Source organism: Molothrus aeneus, chromosome 2, assembly GCF_037042795.1.
Source record: "Molothrus aeneus isolate 106 chromosome 2, BPBGC_Maene_1.0, whole genome shotgun sequence".
In the NCBI taxonomy this organism is placed as follows: Eukaryota; Metazoa; Chordata; class Aves; order Passeriformes; family Icteridae; genus Molothrus; species Molothrus aeneus.
This window is the reverse complement of record NC_089647.1, coordinates 96990631-97010329: the sequence shown is the minus strand read 5'-3', so window position 1 is coordinate 97010329 and position 19699 is coordinate 96990631. Positions and strand designations below refer to the sequence as shown.

Below are 19699 nucleotides of genomic sequence, written 5' to 3'. Positions count from 1 at the left end.
TGTTGAAATTAGCTTGATTTTTTTTCTAAATGATAGATTAAACTTGGAGGAAAAAAACTAATTTTACAGAATTTCATGTCCCTTTATACTTAAAGTAAGGGAGAGTTATTTGTCCTGTTAGATTTAACAAAGAAATCTCTCATGCCAGCACTTCATACACTGGGTGGCCACAGCCCACTGCGTTCTAGCTCTAACAGGAGATGTTTTTTTGCCTCCTGACCTTGGAGCCAGCGTGGTGCTGTGCTACCCCACGGCAAGGAGGCCCCTTCCCTGCTGCTGTGCTGCCCACCCCTTGGGCAGGGTGCTCAAGGGAAGGCCTGAAGATTGGTGTGTGTCTTGTGTCAGTTTGAAAGACAGTAAATGTAGTCACTGTCCTGCATAAAGCTTTTACAAAACAGAAATAGAGAACATTCTAGATAAAGTACCATATATAGGCTTTATGCAGGACTCCCCAGCACATTCACTCAGCGACTCCCAATTACTTCAACAACACTGGAGTGCTTGTTCTCACATTGACATCACCAGAGAGACATTTATTCCAACACAAGATGTTTGCTGTGCAGAATATGTCCAATTTTGTTTTACATAAGCAGATTATTACAGTTCATTTTTCATTTTCATCGAAAGATGTCTGTGGCGTATCCTACTCTTAGGAGCAAAAAACAACACAAAACAACCTCCCAGCAACACCCTTTTTTTTTCCTCCCATCTAAAAGAAACATGCCAGCTCCCATGTGTTTCAGTAAGTACACATTCCAGTTCAGCAAGACGAGTATCATTGGCAATGCTTGTTGTGATTTGGATACTGGAAACATAAATATATATACACACACGTATGTAATACCTCTGAAACATGAGGATGATTTTAGCAAGTCAAATCAAAGGCCATCCAGCCCAGCACTGTGTTTCCAACAGTGGCCACTCCCAGCTGCCCAAAGTAGTTTAGGGACAAATTGGGCACACAGTGACTTTTTTCAAGAACTGTCTTCCAATCTTCAGCGAATTCCAGCTCAGGATATTCTTGCCCAGAGCCAGTACCCCTGTATGGAACAGTTTCCAAGGGACTCTCTTTATTAAATAATCAAATTATTTTAGCATCCACAATATCTGTGGCAGATATCTTTATCTATACCCTTGGAGAAGTATTATCTTTTGAACCTTTGTGCTGTTACCAGTTTGATGCCTCCTATCTGTTGCACTAAAGGAAACAGTGATGATTTTCTGTCTTCTTCATGGAGATTGCATCATATCTCCCATCCATCCTCATTGTGATGTATTTTGTGATATTCCCAGCCTTATGGAGGAAGAAATCTCATCTTTATTTCTTGCAAATTGGACTGAAGTGATCACTGCCCATCATTCACCATGATGGCTGACCAACAAATTAGAAAACAGGGTTGGATAATAGTCCCCACTAGTCTGTCCTATCTGAAATAGGAGCAAAAAATGCAATGTAATGGTTTATTTTGGCCTTCAGTCCATTTTTCATGGGCTGTGGATTTGCATAGAAGTGCTGACTATCAGAACCTCCAAAGGCTATGTAAGTTCAGAAAAGCAAAATTCCTTACAGAATTCCCCAGTACGCCCAGATCAGAAAAATACAACCATCATACTATTATATTAATACTATAGGAGTATTGCATTCGTAACTAGAAAGCTCCTCCTCTTATATGACAGTCATCAATAATTTATCAGGGATTTTTTTTTAGCTTAGTTTTTTTTGTTGTTTTCATTTAATTTTTTTTTCTAGGCAGCTAGGCAGCATGGCTAACCCATCTGGATGCATATTTTTCTTTTAAGCCATCAGCCCTTGCAAAAATCAAGGTGATATTTTATAATCATGTAACAGATCATTGCTAGATGTAGGATATACATGCAAAGAATTTCTAATTCTTTTAATTTCATGGAATCATTAATGTTGGAAAAGACCTCCAAGATCATCAAGTCCAATCTTAGACCAAAGGTTAAAACCAGCAAAATAAAAATAAACAAAATTAGTTGGATGATTGTTCTTTGAAATTTTTGTCCTACATCATCTCCTAGTGAGTTTCTCCTCACCAAATTGAGGAGAAAGATAAATTTCTTAGACAAATTACCTAGGCAGACTTCAGTGTGGTCTGAGAGCCCTTAAAGTTCACATATCCACAAGTTCTTATCAAATTTACATTAATATTTAAATTTAAACTGATCCGCAAAGATTACATTTTAAATATAGGTGCATTAATATTTTCACTGGATCACAAATAATATTAAGCAAAGTTTAAATTATGATATAGGCTGCTTAGATGTTTTTTCCCAGTATTTAAAAACCTATAATTATTTTCCAAAATCTAAGATTTCTCAGCCCTTTGAAAACCTTGCAAAACAAAGGCTCTTTTTCTTTGTTTTACCTTTATTATAGGAAAAGCAGGAAGCTTCTGTAATGCCTAGTATTGTAGAAACCATATTGCTCTACTTGATATAGCAATAATACAGCCTCAGAAAAGCATCTGCTGAGCTCACAATATTGAATTAAGACCAGTGTCCAGCAATGGGCTTTTGTCACTAAATACAGCAATCTGGCACAAGGTTAAAAATCTATTATTTTACTCAATGCCTCATTAGCACAGAAAAATCCTTATGTCAAGGTCAGCACCTTCCAAACAGTTTGATGCTGGAGAGATCTGTGCAGGTACTCCTTGTGTCATGCAAATATTACTCTGCAGATTTGGTCTGACTCTAAATAGAAAGAAATTATTTTCTATGCTCCTCTAGCAAAGTCAAGTATTTTCCTCTCTATTGACTCTACTCTTGCTTTGGATGCTCTGGATTTTTATGAGTTACACACCATGAATGGCCTAAGCAGATAATGAAGACACTACCCTTTGGTATTCTCTGTTATAAATAACTGTTGTCATATATCTGTTATAAATGTGTCCATCATCACAAAGAATGAAGAATTCTGTGGCAAAGAAAGGGCTGCAATTTAATCACCAGACTTTCTCTTAGCACAGTGTCTTGCCTCATGCACTAAACACTTCCAGGTTTTGGGACAGAGAAGGGAAAAATGCAAAGTCCTATGAAAATCAAAGTTGAAAGGTTTAAAATGACACAAAATATGCAGGTGAAGAGACCTTCCTGTATGAGCAGCACTGAGCAATGCCACTGACAACAGACTGCAGGTCTAAGGGTTGGATGTGTTTCCTTCACAAATACTGACACTGAGATTGCCAGAGGGAAATTTCCCCGGGGTAAAATTGAGGAACTACTTCTTTTTCCTTTTAACAGTTGCCAGCATCCTGCGAACATCCAATGGAATGATGGAAGGGAGGCTGCCATGCCCAGCTTCCAGGCCTGGCTGTCCTAAAGATGCCTACTAAATGTTTCCTTGGCTTGTAGGGCTCAGAAACCACTTCTGCCAATAACTGACACAACTGGGAGAAAACAAATCTGTACGCCATTAAATGTTTCCCAGAATTAAATCAACACATAAACCAAACCAAACTAAATCACAGAAAGCTCAAAATGGAATAGTATGTATGATGTGCTTTAAGTCTGATGACATAATTTTAATCTATGCCTGAATTGAAGATTATAAATTATTCTGTTTTAATTTCATCATAAGACCTGATAAGACACTAGAGAGGTCACACAGAGGGGGAAAAAAAAGGAAAAATAAAGCAAAAATGCAAGCATTAATTGACAATGCTATTCAGAATATTATAATTGTGTCCATGAAAACTTTGGTAGTCCATTGGATCTCCCTGCTGCCATCCACTGACACACATTATTAGTATGCACTTTTCTATAACCACTAACTTCTGCAGAAGTTTTGGTCAGCATGTTTAGGATGTCCTATTAAAGGAAAATCTAAAAAATGAGCAATGACTACTTCAGGTGTTGTTCTCTTTTCTGTTGTGATTTTCTGTTTCTTTCTTTGCTGTGGTTGTCAACATTATCACAAAGACACAGGACTGCACTCTACAAAAGACGTCCCTTGAAGCAGAGGTCAGTGGTATGCTTTGGGACTGAAATAAAATAATGTTTTTCTTTTAGCTGGAAAAACTTATAAATGGCATTTTCCTTTCCACAGTGGTTATTCTAATTTTTTTTTCCTATGAGAGAGTCTGTAGATCAACTAGGTTAACAGCAGCTAATTTTCCTAATATCATGACCCTTTGGGAGTACCATTTTACTAGAAGTAAAATGAGATATAATCCTCCCCCCTAGCAACATCATTCTTTATTACCACTCTATTAATAGATTCTGTAACTTGTTTTTATTAACAAAAGATATGACTGCATATTTGGCAGTGGCTCTCTTGATATCAAGGCAAAAAGTCACAAGATTAGAATCATATTTTCTCAACAACACTTTCTAACAACAGACAGAATTCACACTAAAGAGCATCTTGCTAAGAATAGATGGAATTATTGTGTAAAAATGCTTCATGTACAATGGAAAAAATCCCAATAATTTTGGCTGGAAGGCTACGACAATTTGAGACAAAAAGAAAATGATGCAGAAAAGTGCAGAAAAATGCTTTAGCTCTACTAGGGTGCTGCTTCTCTGCTCACCCCCACTGTTTCACACTCATTTGGAACTTAATTTTTTTAAAACTTTGCAATTCTTTGGTAGTTGTCTGTCTCCTACATTTAAAAAATGTAGTTGTGAACATCACACCTGAAGGAAAATTGAGATTACTTTGCATTGGCATTGTTTTTTCTGAATGTGTATCATCCCAGTGTAACTTGTCTTGAAGTGGAGGAGTGCTTCAGTAACATCTTCAAAGCTGCACCACTAATCTTTGAGACACAATTTGATAATACCTGTACAAAGTCAGACTGCAGTTAGACTGACAGTGTGCTGACTGTGTGTAATACTAGCTAATACTGTATCACACTTTATACATTGGCTTTTCAAGTTCCTTCTTCAGCAGAATGGGCTCCTACCATTGTTAAATACGAGAACATAACTGGAATAATTAGCAGTCCCAGTTTCTTCATTCTCATTTTTAGCCTCCCCTTTTTACATGGGAGAATAAAAGTCCAGTGTCTTCAGGCTAGAGTAATACTGTATTTTTCAATGATGCCATACATCACATAATCCCACTGAAATTAATATGAGACAGGACAGTCCTTTTTTAGGGTATAGTCAACATACATGGAACACCCATGTCTCACATAATGTGACGATGTGACTTGAACCAACCACTCCTTGGCACAGTTGTTAAATCCTAACCAAAGGGAACACGATCAGCTCCAGCTGCAGCGATGCCATATTGAATAAAGCGCCCTCTGGCTAGAGCCTCTTACCCACACCGTGCAGAAAGGCAACACTCCCTGCTGGCACATTCCCTCCCCCTTCCATTTACCTCCTGTCCCACTGCTGAGGTGGGGAACCAGAAGCTGGGCAGCGCCGTTGGGGGTGTGAGAGCTGCAGGATGTGGGTCAGCGCTGGATGGTGCATCTCATTCTCAGTGGGTCTGTGAATTGAAAGCAGGGAGGCCTGACTTTTCTCTAGTAAGCCTTTGACCTGCCAAAGCAGCAAAACGTAAAAATCACCATGATTTTAGAGAAATGTAAAGTCTGCTATAGAAGAATGGATACCTTTTATTAATGCATTCATATTTAGATATATTTTATTTAAATGCTTTCTTAATTTCATTTTGGACTTTTCTACCCCCAAGTTTGAAGTGATCTAATGAAATCTGTTGCTGTCAGGTCGACCTCAATGTGTAGATTTGAGTGTAGACAGGGCCTTAGACAGAAGCCCTCCTACATTTTACAGCTTATAGGAAGGTTAAGTTTAAAAGCTGATAGGAAGGTTAAATTTAAAATTCTTCCAGAGGGCACAACTTCAGATGACAGCTTAATTCTCTATTTCCACAAATCACTGTGGTTTTCTAATGCAAATTTCTTAGTCTTCAATATCCTCTCTCATCATGTGGGAAAAGCACTCCTGCATTTCAAAATCCATACAGATAATAGTTTTCAGCTTCAATCTTCAATTCCCATACTGGACATAAAATGCTGAACTGCGTCTTTAAAAACAACAGCATTAAAAAAAAAAAAAAAAAAAAAAAAAAACCATAGGCTGCAATGATTTCTATGTTCTTTCACATTTTCCTGCCACACTTCCTTTATTTTTGTCTGTCATTAGTTTAATTGTAATTTCATCTGGCTTAAGCATCTGTCATTTTGTTTATCTTTTTTGTACTATGCATACCAATGGCACTGCCTAAGTAACAGTACAAGTGTGTTTATGTTAATAACAACAGGCATAGAAAGAATTGTTCTATGTCAGGTGCTATCTTACAGCATCCCTTTGAAAGAACAGATTACCAATGAACACTAACACCTGCTTTTTGCATTCTTTAGTAAATGACTAATGTTTATATACAAAGAGAAGGTGACCTCAGTCGAGAGCTGTAGCAGCTGGCAATCACACTGCCAAATCCCTGCACATGCTAGGTGGTTAGCAAAAACAAGTTTTGTTTTTGTGACTTCCAACCATCAGCTTTATTTGTTCTCAGCTAACTCAAATATTAGCTATCCACAGAGGATCATAGGCCAATGTACTTCCTGCAACCAGCTGCTGGCACCGAGTGTGCCCCACTGATCAATAACGAAGGTGCTGCGAGCACAGGATTTGTCTCCACAGAAGACTTGGCTGGTTATGGACGCAAGATCCCCTGTGTAAGGCACACAAAGCCATACAGCGTCCCTAGAGGAGGAGCCAACCCCATTTCCTGCCGGGCTGGGATGGAGGGCAGGCGGAAAGGAGGAGGAAAGGAGACACTTGCATTGTTTACAACTGAATAGAAATTCCAGCTCGAAGAGACCAGAAGCAGAGGCCCGAGAAGGCATAATGACATTCCTCCTTCCTCACATGTTCAAATCCAACTGGCTTTGAGAAGCACCTTCAGAAATACCTTCCAGGAGGAGAAGCTGAAAAGTATTCCTAATCTTCCCACAAAACATGCACAGAACATGAATGCATTTCTAGAGGGAAGAATATTTCATTGACATGAAAATCAAGGCAACACACTACATTAGAATCCACAGGCACCTCTAGTTCTTAGGGAAACAGATTTTCCATATTCTTATTCAAGCGATGCTGGAGGCAAAGATAGAGGTATGATTCACAAACCACAGCCTGCAGTTTGGCTGCTCCTGGTACTGCAGGTTCAGAGCCAGCACAGTAAGTAGTATCTGTCCAAAGGAAATAGCCTGCATTGCAAGGAAACATTCAGAAGTCTTTATGAAAGCTAAACAGCCAAAGGGACACCGATGGCAGAGTGAAGGAAAAACCAGCACAATAATTATTATCATTAATTGGCATACACATGACACTTAAAAATAAACCAGTTTAAATACTAATACTGATTATTGACATTTATTTCTTGGTTACAAGAATTTTTTTTTAATGTGTTTGCACTATCACTCACAGTCCTAAAAGTTGTTCAATAGAAACTTTACTTGCCCACTCACAGGGCATATGAATTTTGGTAACCAACTCATCTTTGAAAATTATGAGCAAAGAATATAAATTTTACCTCTTTCATGGTTCTGTTTCTTGTTTTAATTCTGTTTTTCATATTATGTGTTTTGTCATCTTTCATATAATTATATTTACTGATATCTGCCTATGTATAGATCTAAAATCTTTTCCCAGAATTCAAGTTACTTTAAGTGTCTTCTTTCCATCTCCATCTCTTTTTTTGGAACCCAAACCAAGCATGAAAATTTTCAGCCAGAAAAAATGTTTATGCTAATAGTCAGGGCACAACACATATCTGTGTCAATGCAAACACTCCCTCTTGCTGCACAGGATTGCATTTTTTTTTTCCAGCTTTGTAGTTATTTATGAGAAAGTTGATTTATGGGTAGTGCTGATCCAAATGAGAGCTGTCATGGCATTTAAAGTAGATGTAGCACCATTCATTTTGAGGGCAGAATAAGTTTTGCATATCTAGTTTTTGCCTTCTGTCTTAAGGATTATCTATTAATGTTACCTGCTAAGGAGTTTTTCTTTTCCACCTCAATTGAATTTTGATGTTTTAACTTAGATAAAATCCTGAAAGCTGGAGTGGAAGGCAACTTACATATTTAGGTGCCCAATACTGCTTTGCAGTCCAAGAAAAGGAAGAGCTTCTGGTCAAAAGCAATTGAGGATCAATTATCCATGAATGTTTTGCAAAATCCCATCCCAAACTGTCTGGGTACAATATAGTGTGCAGCTAGCCCCCTCTCCCAGCTTCCTTAGATCAGTGTGACACCAGCTCTAACAGTATGTGCTTAAATGGCAGAGCACAGGGCAACTTATTAGCTGTCTTTGATAGCTGTAAGATTTTTGCACCATCATGTTAGTTCTGTAATATCTAATTATGTAAGTCCTTCTGAATGTTTATTGTAGAACTTCAAGTGGATTTTGTACTCTGCTAGCCACATACCTTAATGATAGATTTAAAATTAGAGAGAAAATTAAAAATCAGGTGTTTCCTACCTGGTCAAGGCTGTTTTTAGTTTTGTCTGTGAGAGAACCACAAGTTATTTTTAAATAAAAGGCTAGGTTTATTTTGTTTCCTTTCTATAAATTCTCCAAAGGAAGGAAGTCTTTACCAGAAGGCTCCTAAGGTTGGTTTCCTTTTACTGGCATAAGAGATGTCATTTGATGGTTTGTGATGAAACTGAATCCAAACATCTCATCACTGCCTGTCCAGGCCCTCCTCCAGATTAACTTCATCAAACAGATTAAAATGTGAACAACCTGAAACATTTTCAAGAGTTTGGCATGTGATACATGCTGTGTTTCTCAGGACACGGTATTTGTAATATCTGATCTCCTGAACTGCTGGAGATGTGACAGTGCTATTGAAGGGAAATTACCAAACAATGTCAAGCACCAGGAAAATTAAAGAAAGAAATGAGAAAAATTTCTCTGGCATTAGGGAAATGAGGTATTCAGAAGACAAAGAGTGTCTGCCATAAAAACTGAAAAAGAAAGAAGTCTTTCACAATAATCATAATTATTTTGCCACAGTAGTGTAATTTAGTAATTTTAAAAGAGTAAAATAAGTAAAATAAGCATATCCTTCATAGCTACATTGTGGTGGTGTGTGATGTAACGTTGTTTGATTTGGTCTGGTTCATCCTGAATAGTTCCCCCCTCTTTCCCTGGAAATCCCCAATTTCTTATCGTTATTTGTCTATCACGTTTCCCCTCCCCTATCCATCAGATGTGTCTTGTTGTCCCCACCCCTGGCCTTTGTCCATCACTCGGCAGCCCTGCCTTTCCTTCTAGAACCTTCTCCCCAGGGTGTCAAGTGATTGGGCAAGGGCAGGGACCCCTCCCCAGTTTTTTGCTGATTTGTTAGCTTCATGTGTTCATCAAACTATGTATCAGTTTTTTCATACCCTCATTTGCTGTCGTGTTGCCCCTCCCAGGCCCTCCCCCTTCCCTTATAAGCTGTTACTTGCCCTCAGTTCGGTGCTCAGTCCTTCTCCCTCCACCCTGCTTTTTCTCCCCCTTCGACCTTCCTTCAATAAACCTGCCAACCCTTCCTGAAGGCTGAGTCCCTCTTTCCTTGCCTGCGCCTCCCTGCGTTTGCCGCCCTCCTTCGCTCTCGTATCGTGGATCTCTTCGGGACCCATAGGCGCGATAGGAGCTCCGGGCTCCTCAAGCGCCCCTTCGTCGCTGATCGGGGCTGAACGTGAGCCGGGCAAACTCATCATCTCAGCACCGCAGCAGTTTGGCGCCCAACGCGTGGCGTGAAGACCCCTGCATCTGAGGCAGTCTGTGGATCCTGGAACATCGTTCGGAGGACTGTATCTCGGAGCAGGAGTCCCACGACGCGCGGGTTGGATTGTTCTAATCCTTTGGGCGACTCACCGCTCTCCGTGTAGCACGCCCTCGTTTCGGGAGGTGCGGTGCTCCGGAGAGAAGAAGGCGACACCCTCTCAGCGCACCCTAAAGAGGCCGCCTTCGGCGCAGGCAGCTCCCGCTAGCAGCAGCCTTGGTTCGTCCCCCTGACGGGTGAGTCTCTTGGCTGTGTTGTACAGCCCACCACCTGACCTCACGGAAAACCTGGCATAGGCATCCCGGTCCTCTCCTCGGCCAGTGGGAGGGGGAGGTCAGGGTCAGTGGGGACCCCGTTTAGTTTTATTTTAGATTCCTTTTGATTTTCCTGTTGCTAGCGGTAGAGCGAGTGGCTGACCCCTGCGTATTCCATCTGCAAATATGGGTGCTAAACTGTCGGCCACTCAGAAAGGGGTTTTTTACCAAGTTGTGGGTACCCTGGGGGGTGGGAATTATAAGTTTAATAAAAGGGAAGTTAAAAGTTTAGTCCGCTGGCTGACCCATACCTACCCTGATTTAAATGCTGAATCAGTCTTGGATCCCAGATTCCTGAAGCGGGTCCAATCCCGCCTTCAGAGAGAGATTCAAGCTGGCAGCAAGTCTTTTCAGAGCCATTTTTGTTTAATATCCCTTTTGATTTCTGCCCTCGCTGTTAAACCCTCTTCCCGGACTCAGCCAGCGGACCCCCAGTTATACCCCAGTTCTCCCCGTCCCCATGCACCTGCCCTTCGTTCCTCGCGCCCTCCCTCCCGAACCGAGTCCCTGCGGGGAGCAGCCCGCGACAGCCCCGCGCCAGGGAGACACCCGTCCCTAAGTTCCTCGCGGGTGACCCGGTCCCCGAGCCTCCGAAGGTCTGGCCAACCTCCGGAGGAGACTGTTCCTGCTCCCTCTTTCCGCACCCCCTCGACCCCAGTTGTTAAACCCAAAGTTCGTTTCAGTTCTCCGCGGTCCTCTCGCCAAGATGGCGTCAAATCATCCCAAAATGGAGGGGACCGCGTGTTCAATCCTAAAAAACCCCCTTCTCCTTCCCAGAGTTCCCCCACTCCTTCCCGAGCCCCCCCCCAAATCCCTTCCCTTCCCCTCTCGCGGGTTCCTCCCACGTCCCCTCCCCTTCCCCCGCCCCCTTCTCCTCCCCTTCCTCCCCCGCCTTCACCCCCTGCAACTCCTCCCCCTTCCCCTCCTCTCCCACCACCCCCCGCCTTCGCAACGACGTCGATGGGCCCCTCCCACAAGGGGAGGCACTTTGCTGCAGAACCCTCCCTCCAGTTCCCACGCCGGGACCCTCCCTCTCCCGCTTCCGGTTCCCACGCCCTCCCTTCCGGTTCCCACGCCCTGGGGGCTAGCGGGGAGGGGGTCCCGAGCCGGAGACCGGAGCTGTCTGTAATCCCATCAGCAGCCCCGGTCGTTTTTCATCCCGCGGGAGATGGGACAACCCTGGCTCAATGGGTCCCCTTCTCTCACTCGTCCATGAAGGAGCTGTGCAAAGCACAGAAAGAGTTCGGGAGGGACTCCGAATATTTTCGGGGACTCCTTCAGGCTGTCCTGGCGGAGTCGGTCATTACACCTGCCGACCTCCGCCGAGTCTTCCGCTGCCTCCTCAATTCCACCGAGCAAGTGCTCTGGGAGGCAGCGTGGAGAAAGGAAGCCTTGAAGGTGCTCCCGTCCCTATGGGATTCCCCGAACTCCCGGACGAGTGTAGACGGAGAGGTCATTTCCATTGACCATATGCTTGGGATGGGGAACTGGAGTGACGGAGCAACCCAAGCCAGAGCCATACCCGTGGAGGTCCTGCAGCAAACTGCCCGGGCGGCTGAGAAGGCTTTCTTGGGGTTGCGAGCGGCCGCACCCCAGGTCCCATATGCCAAGGTCCTGCAGGGTGCCGAGGAACCATTCCTCGAGTTTGTAGAGCGGCTCCGAAAGTCTATTAACTATCAAGTTGAGGGAGAACACTTGCAGGCCGAGCTGTTAAAAGAGATGGCATTCCTCAATGCCAACTCAGCCTGCAAAGATGCGATCAACAGCCTCCCTCTAGAGCCAGCTCCCACCCTGCGGGACATGCTTTTGGTGTGTGGGAAAAAGGTATTAGTTCCATCAGGTACCGGACCACCACCTGCTGCAGCCTCCCGCCTGAAGACACCTCTTCGTCCTGCTGCCGCCGCCGTCGAGGAGCCCCCATTTACCACCGACGTCTGTCCCACTACCGCGCAGCCGCTGCCACCAACATCAGCCCCGGTGCCCAAGCCTCCAGCCACACCGTGCCATCTGTGTGGGAAGCTGGGGCACTGGATGCCCGCATGTCCCCTCAAACAACAATTTTATGAGTTCAAAAAGTCCGTGCAGGGGACCCACGGGCAAACTATTCAAAAAAACTAATTAAACAGCGCAGCGGCCCCCTGCGCCAGGACACAAATGCGGAGGCCTGCTCACACCATCCGTCCTGGCGGGAGAAGAGGGAGAACAGTAGAATGATGCCTCCAACTGGACTTGACCTTCATACCGGACTGACACAAACACCCATTAATACTCATGCTCTTTCATCCTGTGTTTCCTCCCGTAGGTTGCAGCTTGCGGAACCATTACATCTCCGTTCCGCCGGTTTTCACCACGTTGCTGTCCTCCCGGAGGGCCTAACAAACTGGGAACGTCAAAGCCACAGTCTCCTCGTCTTAGGCGACACAAAGGCGACCCCACCAGAAGTGAGTATTGTCCCGAGCCTGCTTCCCGCTGGCTCGGAACAAATCTCACTCATGCTGCACTGTGTCCACCCCCCGCTCTTCCTACCGAAGGGGCAGATAATAGCCCAATTCTTCGTCGTGCCACAACCATCCACTGTTTCCGCTTTACCATCTCTAGAACCTCAATCAGCGGCCCAGGCCTCAAACATACCTACAGTAGCCTGGGCTCAAGCTCTTGGGCATGAAAAGCCCAAACTTATTTGTAAATTGAAAAAAGGGGGAGAGCAAGTCGCTCTACGCGGCTTGCTGGACACAGGGGCAGACGTCACGGTTATTCCCTCTCGGGATTGGCCGTCGCGTTGGGAATTGCAAAGCGTCCCTGGCCACATCAGAGGTGTAGGAGGGCTTCAATTGGCGAGGCAATCGAAAGGCATCGTACAAATTACGGGGCCCGACGGACAATTGGCTTCTGTTCGTCCGTTTGTATTAGATTATACGGAACCCCTGTGGGGGAGGGATCTCTTGGCCCAGTGGGGAGCCCGAATTGACTTACCAGTGACTCCCCAGGTTTTTCGGGCAGCGACCACTGCTGAGCGCCCCACCTGGAAGCTGGATTGGCTTTCAGATGAACCAGTACAGGTGGCGCAGTGGCCGCTAAACAAACAAAAATTAGCGGCGCTCAACGAGCTCGTGCAGGAACAACTACAGAAAGGGCATTTAGTAGAGTCCATGTCGCCTTGGAACTCTCCCATCTTTGTCATCAAAAAGCCCAACAAAGACAAATGGCGACTCCTGCATGACCTCCGTCAAATTAATGCAGTTATTAAAGATATGGGACCCCTCCAACCAGGGATGCCGTCCCCTGCGATGCTCCCTAAAGATTGGAATTTGGCAGTTGTTGACATAAAAGATTGTTTTTTCCAAATTCCCCTACACCCTGATGATGCGCCGCGCTTCGCCTTCACGGTTCCATCTATTAACCGTGAAGCCCCAGGCAAGCGCTACCATTGGACAGTATTGCCACAAGGCATGAAGAACAGCCCGGTGATCTGCCAATGGTATGTCGCTTCCCTGCTGACCCCTGTCCGTGCAGCTGTGGAGTCAGCCGTCATCCATCATTATATGGATGACATTTTGATTTGTGCGCCAGACGACGACCTGTTGGCTCATGCGCTTGACCTGACAACCGCTGCGTTGGTTGCTGCAGGGTTTGAGCTGGCGCAAGAAAAGATTCAAAGGATGCCGCCCTGGCGGTACCTTGGCCTTGAAATTACCAAGCGGACCATTGTTCCGCAAAAATTGGCAATAAAAAGCAATATCCGAAGCCTAGCAGATGCCCACCAACTGTGTGGTTCTTTAAATTGGGTGAGACCTTGGTTAGGTATTCCCACGGAGGACCTAACCCCTCTCTTCAATTTGTTGAAGGGGGGAGAGGAGCTGAGTTCTCCCAGGACCCTCACCCCGGAGGCCAAAACCGCTCTGGAGAAAATTCAGAGTTTAATCTCGGCCAGGCAGGCCCACCGGTACCAACCGGGCCTGCCATTCCGTTTTATTGTTCTGGGGAAACTGCCACACCTTCACGGCATGCTCTTCCAGTGGGACGGAGTCATTGGGAAGAGCAAGGACCGCGGGGCGAAGGACCCCCTCTTGATCATAGAGTGGGTATTCCTGAGCCACCACAGGTCCAAGAGAATGACATCGCCACTGGAGCTGGTGGCTGACCTGATCCGGAAAGCGAGATCACGGATCAGGGAGCTGGCAGGTGAGGACTTGACGTGCATTCATCTTCCCATTAAATTCGGCACGGGCCACCTCAAATTAGCAATGTTTGAGAACGTCCTTCAAACGAACGAACTTTTACAACTAGCTCTGGACAGCTACACGGGCCAAATTACAATAGATCGGCCGGCCCACAAATTGTTTAATCAAGAATTTGTTTTCACCATCAAGTCAGTACAGAGCAAGAGACCCCTCGATGCCCTGACCGTTTTCACTGACGCATCTGGAGCATCCCACAAGTCAGTGATGACTTGGCGGGACCCTCAAACTCAGCGGTGGGAGGCAGACATCTCTGTGGTGGAAGGATCGGCACAAGTGGCTGAGTTAGATGCAGTCGTCCGGGCTTTTGAGAGGTTCTCTGAGCCCTTCAATTTGGTAACTGATTCGGCATATGTAGCCGGTGTAGTGTCCAGAGCGGAGGGAGCAATCCTCCAGGACGTCTCGAATGTTCGTCTCTTCGAGCTACTCTCCAAAATTGTAAATTTAGTCTCCCACCGAGAGCAGCCCTTCTACGTAATGCACGTAAGGTCGCACACCGACTTGCCGGGGTTCATTGCGGAGGGCAACAGGCGCGCTGATGCCCTTGCCGCTCCTGTTCAGGTGGCCCCGCTCCCTGATCGCTTCGGTCAGGCCAAACTAAGCCACCAGCTGTTCCACCAAAACGCGCCTGGCCTTGTTCGCCAGTTCAATCTGACGCGCGAACAGGCCAAAGCTATCGTGGCGACATGTCCCCAGTGCCAGTCCCACCAGCTTCCATCATTGGGCCTGGGGGCAAATCCTAGAGGACTTTCGAGCTGTGAAGTGTGGCAAACAGATGTCACTCATGTTCCCTCCTTTGGCCGGTTGAGCTTTGTTCATGTCTCGATAGACACTTTCTCCGGCGCGGTATTCGCCTCCGCCCACACGGGGGAAAGAGCAGCGGATGTCGAAAAACACCTACTTCAGGCATTTGCTGTTCTGGGCATCCCTAGGCTGCTCAAAACTGATAATGGGCCTGCGTACAAGTCCAGGGAACTGCGCCAGTTCCTGCAGCAATGGGGAATAGAACATCGAACAGGCATCCCCTATTCCCCGACAGGCCAAGCCATGGTAGAGAGGGCTCACCAAAGCCTTAAGAAAACTTTAGAACACCAGAAATCCACCCTAAAGGTAGAGCCCCCTCACATCAGACTCTCAAAGGCGATGTTCACCTTGAATTTTTTGAACTGCTCCTTTGAGAGTCTGAATCCGCCCATGGTTAGGCACTTCGGGAACCACAACGCGCTGCAACCTACAGCCAAGCCTCCGGTCCTCATCAAGGACCCGGAGACTTGGCAGACCCAAGGACCCTTTGACTTGGTGACCTGGGGGAGAGGGTACGCTTGCGTCCTCACTCCTTCTGGTCCCAAGTGGGTGCCCTCAAAATGGGTTCGGCCTTTTGTGCCCAGGGAAGCGAAACACCAGACGAAAGAGCAACAAGTCCGTGTCGCCAGTTGGAGGCGCCGAAGAAAGCCCCCTGACCCCCTTCTTCCGCCTATCTGTTTTTTATTCAGTGATGAGCCAGAACCATTCGAATATTTAGTTCACGTTTCTTAAAACCCAGTTCTCCTTCCCTGATACTGCCTCTTTTTAGTTTTTCAGGTATGGCACGGCCCCAGACACACCCAGTTGCCACCTACCTCCTTTGGGCCACGCTCACCACCAGCTGCTCTGCATGGACTCTCCCCCAGCCGAAACCTAATGTTTGGCGGACCCTCGCGGAAGCCCTGGGGCAAGATCACCTTTGCCTGAACACGGCGGCAGCTGAAGACCCGATGGCGTCTTGCCTCGTGGGGATCCCGCTCCCCCCTTCCCAGCTTCCCTCCCCTTTCAATTATATTTACTCCTTCAGAACTACCCCGAAATCCCCCACTGCTTTTTGGAACGCCTGGAGAGACCACCTCCGCTTACAACCTACTCTTGAGGTGAACCCTCCAGAGCTCCATTTGCTCGGCTCTGCACTTGCCCCAGTTTGCCTCATTTTTCGATATATCCCCAGCCCCGGTAATCCTCTATATTTTAGAGAAGCCCCGGGTTCCCAACACCCCCCCTCTGCCTCACTCCGGTATCCACGCACTCTGACCCTGTTGAACCCCTCCAATGCCTCCTATCTCCCGAACCAATGGTGCAAACGTGTTGAAAAAATCCCTCTAGCCACCTCCCCGAATGACAAAGCAGTGACCCTTCCCCATGGTTTGTTCTTAATTTGCGGAAACCGAGCTTGGGCGGGAATCCCATCTAATCCTATCGGGGGACCATGTGCATTAGGCCGGCTGTCCCTGTTTACACCCAACCTGACCCATATTATTGATTGGCAAAATAAAAGCGCAAGCCTCAACTCGACCTTCAATTCGGTACGTACCAAAAGAGATCTAAAGAATCTAGATGAAGGCTGCGACTCTGTGATTGAACATTGGGACCGTACAAAAGCGACTGCCCTCACAGTTTTACTCCCTTGGGTAGCGATCGCGAAGTCACTAGGCGAATTGGGCCGCCTAGAGTGTTGGGTTGTAAAACAGGCCAATCTTACGTCAGCCGCCCTAACGGACCTCCTTTATGATGAGAAAGTCACGAGGCAAGCCACGCTCCAAAACAGAGCCGCCATCGATTTCCTCCTCCTGTTACACCAGCACAAGTGCGAGGAGTTTGAAGGTCTCTGCTGCCTCAACCTCTCATCCAGGGCTGAAGACGCGAGAGTCTCCATTGAGCGCATGCAAAATCATCTTGAAAATATTAAAGCACAAACTACCGACTGGCTGGGGGACATGTTCCGCGGGTGGGGGCTTTCAAACTGGGCAGTGGCCATCCTGAAGCCAATCGTTTATTTATGTTTTTCACTTATACTTGTGTTACTCGCTGCCTCAATACTATGGAAAGTACTGAAAAACTTTATTAACCGAGCCCTCTCCTCTCCGGAAGTCCTCCAACTCCAAGCACCCCCTAACTCACCAGAAGAAAACTCTTGGGAGGACCCTGACGAAGGAGACAGCATGGGGCCCGTGGACCAAGAACTGTCCTATGAGGACAGCGAACTCGAACCTTGAGAACATAAACTCAGATACTTATAATAAGTTAGTCCCCCCGTCCCCCCTTTCCTTTTTTTGTTGTTTGCGAAAGGGGGAGATGTGGTGGTGTGTGATGTAACGTTGTTTGATTTGGTCTGGTTCATCCTGAATAGTTCCCCCCTCTTTCCCTGGAAATCCCCAATTTCTTATCGTTATTTGTCTATCACGTTTCCCCTCCCCTATCCATCAGATGTGTCTTGTTGTCCCCACCCCTGGCCTTTGTCCATCACTCGGCAGCCCTGCCTTTCCTTCTAGAACCTTCTCCCCAGGGTGTCAAGTGATTGGGCAAGGGCAGGGCCCCTCCCCAGTTTTTTGCTGATTTGTTAGCTTCATGTGTTCATCAAACTATGTATCAGTTTTTTCATACCCTCATTTGCTGTCGTGTTGCCCCTCCCAGGCCCTCCCCCTTCCCTTATAAGCTGTTACTTGCCCTCAGTTCGGTGCTCAGTCCTTCTCCCTCCACCCTGCTTTTTCTCCCCCTTCGACCTTCCTTCAATAAACCTGCCAACCCTTCCTGAAGGCTGAGTCCCTCTTTCCTTGCCTGCGCCTCCCTGCGTTTGCCGCCCTCCTTCGCTCTCGTATCGTGGATCTCTTCGGGACCCATAGGCACGATAGGAGCTCCGGGCTCCTCAAGCGCCCCTTCGTCGCTGATCGGGGCTGAACGTGAGCCGGGCAAACTCATCATCTCAGCACCGCAGCACTACATCAATAAATTATCATGCCAGTCCCTGCCCCAGCTCAGGCTGCAGCAGACAGTGGTCTATCATGTTGCCAGACTCAAATGCAGTTTTCACAAGAACTAAACCAGCATTAGGGTACAGAGCTGTTCCTGTGTTAGACCCAGGCCTCTATGCTTCATTCTCAGTAACAGAGTAGAAGCTGGGGAGTGTGATATGTAATTCTGTCCTGTAATGCACACATAGCAATACCCCACGGGAACATTGGTCTTTCAAATGACACTAACATCCTTTTGAATAGCAGTGTGGGAACTGAGCAAGCACCCTAAGAAGCCTCCAGCTCATACAGCATGCCAGTACTGCGTGGTTCAAATCCTGCATAGTCTCAGCCCGGCATAAATGGTGTCAGACGAATTTCCAAAATTGACTTTCTAGAAGTGCTAGAACTTCAAAGTGAGTGGAATAGGACAAAATATGTCAGAAAAAAACCCCCAACAAATAGGGTATTATTTAAATTGTTGGAACTTTGAGAAAAGTCAGTTTTCCAGCACCTTGGTCATACATATTATGAGAAATGAATCCAGGTCTGGGGTCCCATGCACAAGAAGGAGATTGACCTGTTAGGGCAAGTCCAGAGAAGGGCCACTGAGCTGATTACAGGGATTTTCCTCCTACAAGGAAAGCCTGAAGGAACTGGGGTTGCACACTCTGTAGAAGAAAAGGGATCTACCAGCAGCCTCTTCTGAAGGGAGCCCACAAGAAAGATGGTGAGTCAATTTACAAGATCATGTAGTGACAGAACAAGGGGCAATGACTTCAAACTGAGAGCGGGTTTAGGTTAGGTATTAGGAAGAAATGCTTTACTGTGGGGTGGTGAGGCACTGGAAGAGGTTGCCCAGAAGAGCTGAGGATTCCCTGTTCCTGTCAGTGTTCAGGGCCAGGTTGGATGGTGCTCCAAGGAACCTTGTCTAGTGAAGGGTGTTTCTGTCTGCGGTAGGGTGATTGAACTAGAGGATCTTCAAGGTCCCTTCCAACACAAACCCATTCTGTGATTTCTGAAAGCCTCTTCCTGGACACCTCAAGTGATGCACCCTCACATGCTGCTCAGCCTCACGGGTTTGTGGGGGTGTGGTGAAAACGAATCACCTTAAGACATGTGTCCGGACGGTCTCTGGTCTCCCCGTGTGTTTGTGGGCAGCGGCGAGCAGCAGCCCCCGAGCGGAGCGGCTGGAGCTCGGACCCTCTGCAGGAGGCAGCTCTGCCTCCCGGTGCCCGAGGGCAGCGCGCCTGCCTGGCCAGCCTCCCTCCGGCACTGGCCCGAGGAAAGAGTTTCTTCCATCCCATAGGGGCCGTACTGCTCTGTGGGGCCTGAAGAGGGCAAACCCAGCTGCGGACACAGGCATTCCTCTGCCCGCGGCGGGGGCGCTGCTTCGCCCTGCCCGCTGCTCCCTCAGAGCGCGGCGCGCACGCACGCGGGCTCCGCCGGGCACGCGCCTTGAGGCGGGCAGGGAGGGGCGGGGCGGGCGCGGCGCTGCCCCCGCGCGCCCTCTGCCGGCCGCCGGCAGCAGCGCCGTACCCGCGCCCGCCGGGCTGTGCCGGGACCGGCTGTGCCGCGATCGGCTGTGCCGGGATTGGCTCTCCCAGG

The 19699-nt window shown here is 47.0% G+C and overlaps 1 protein-coding gene across 1 annotated transcript; it reads left to right on the top strand.

Moving 5' to 3' along the window:
* The first annotated feature begins 9895 nt into the window (after positions 1-9895).
* Positions 9896-17896, top strand: LOC136553665 (uncharacterized). The gene is made up of 2 exons (XM_066545346.1): positions 9896-10017; positions 15907-17896. The coding sequence occupies exon 2, from the start codon at positions 15917-15919 to the stop codon at positions 17354-17356; it is 1440 nt and encodes a 479-aa protein (XP_066401443.1). The 5' UTR covers positions 9896-10017; positions 15907-15916; the 3' UTR covers positions 17357-17896.
* The last annotated feature ends 1803 nt before the right edge of the window (positions 17897-19699 follow it).

Coding starts and splice junctions, on each gene's coding strand:
- LOC136553665 (XM_066545346.1), top strand. CDS start 15,917: ATGGCACGGCCCCAGACACACCCAGTTGCCACCTACCTCCTTTGGGCC.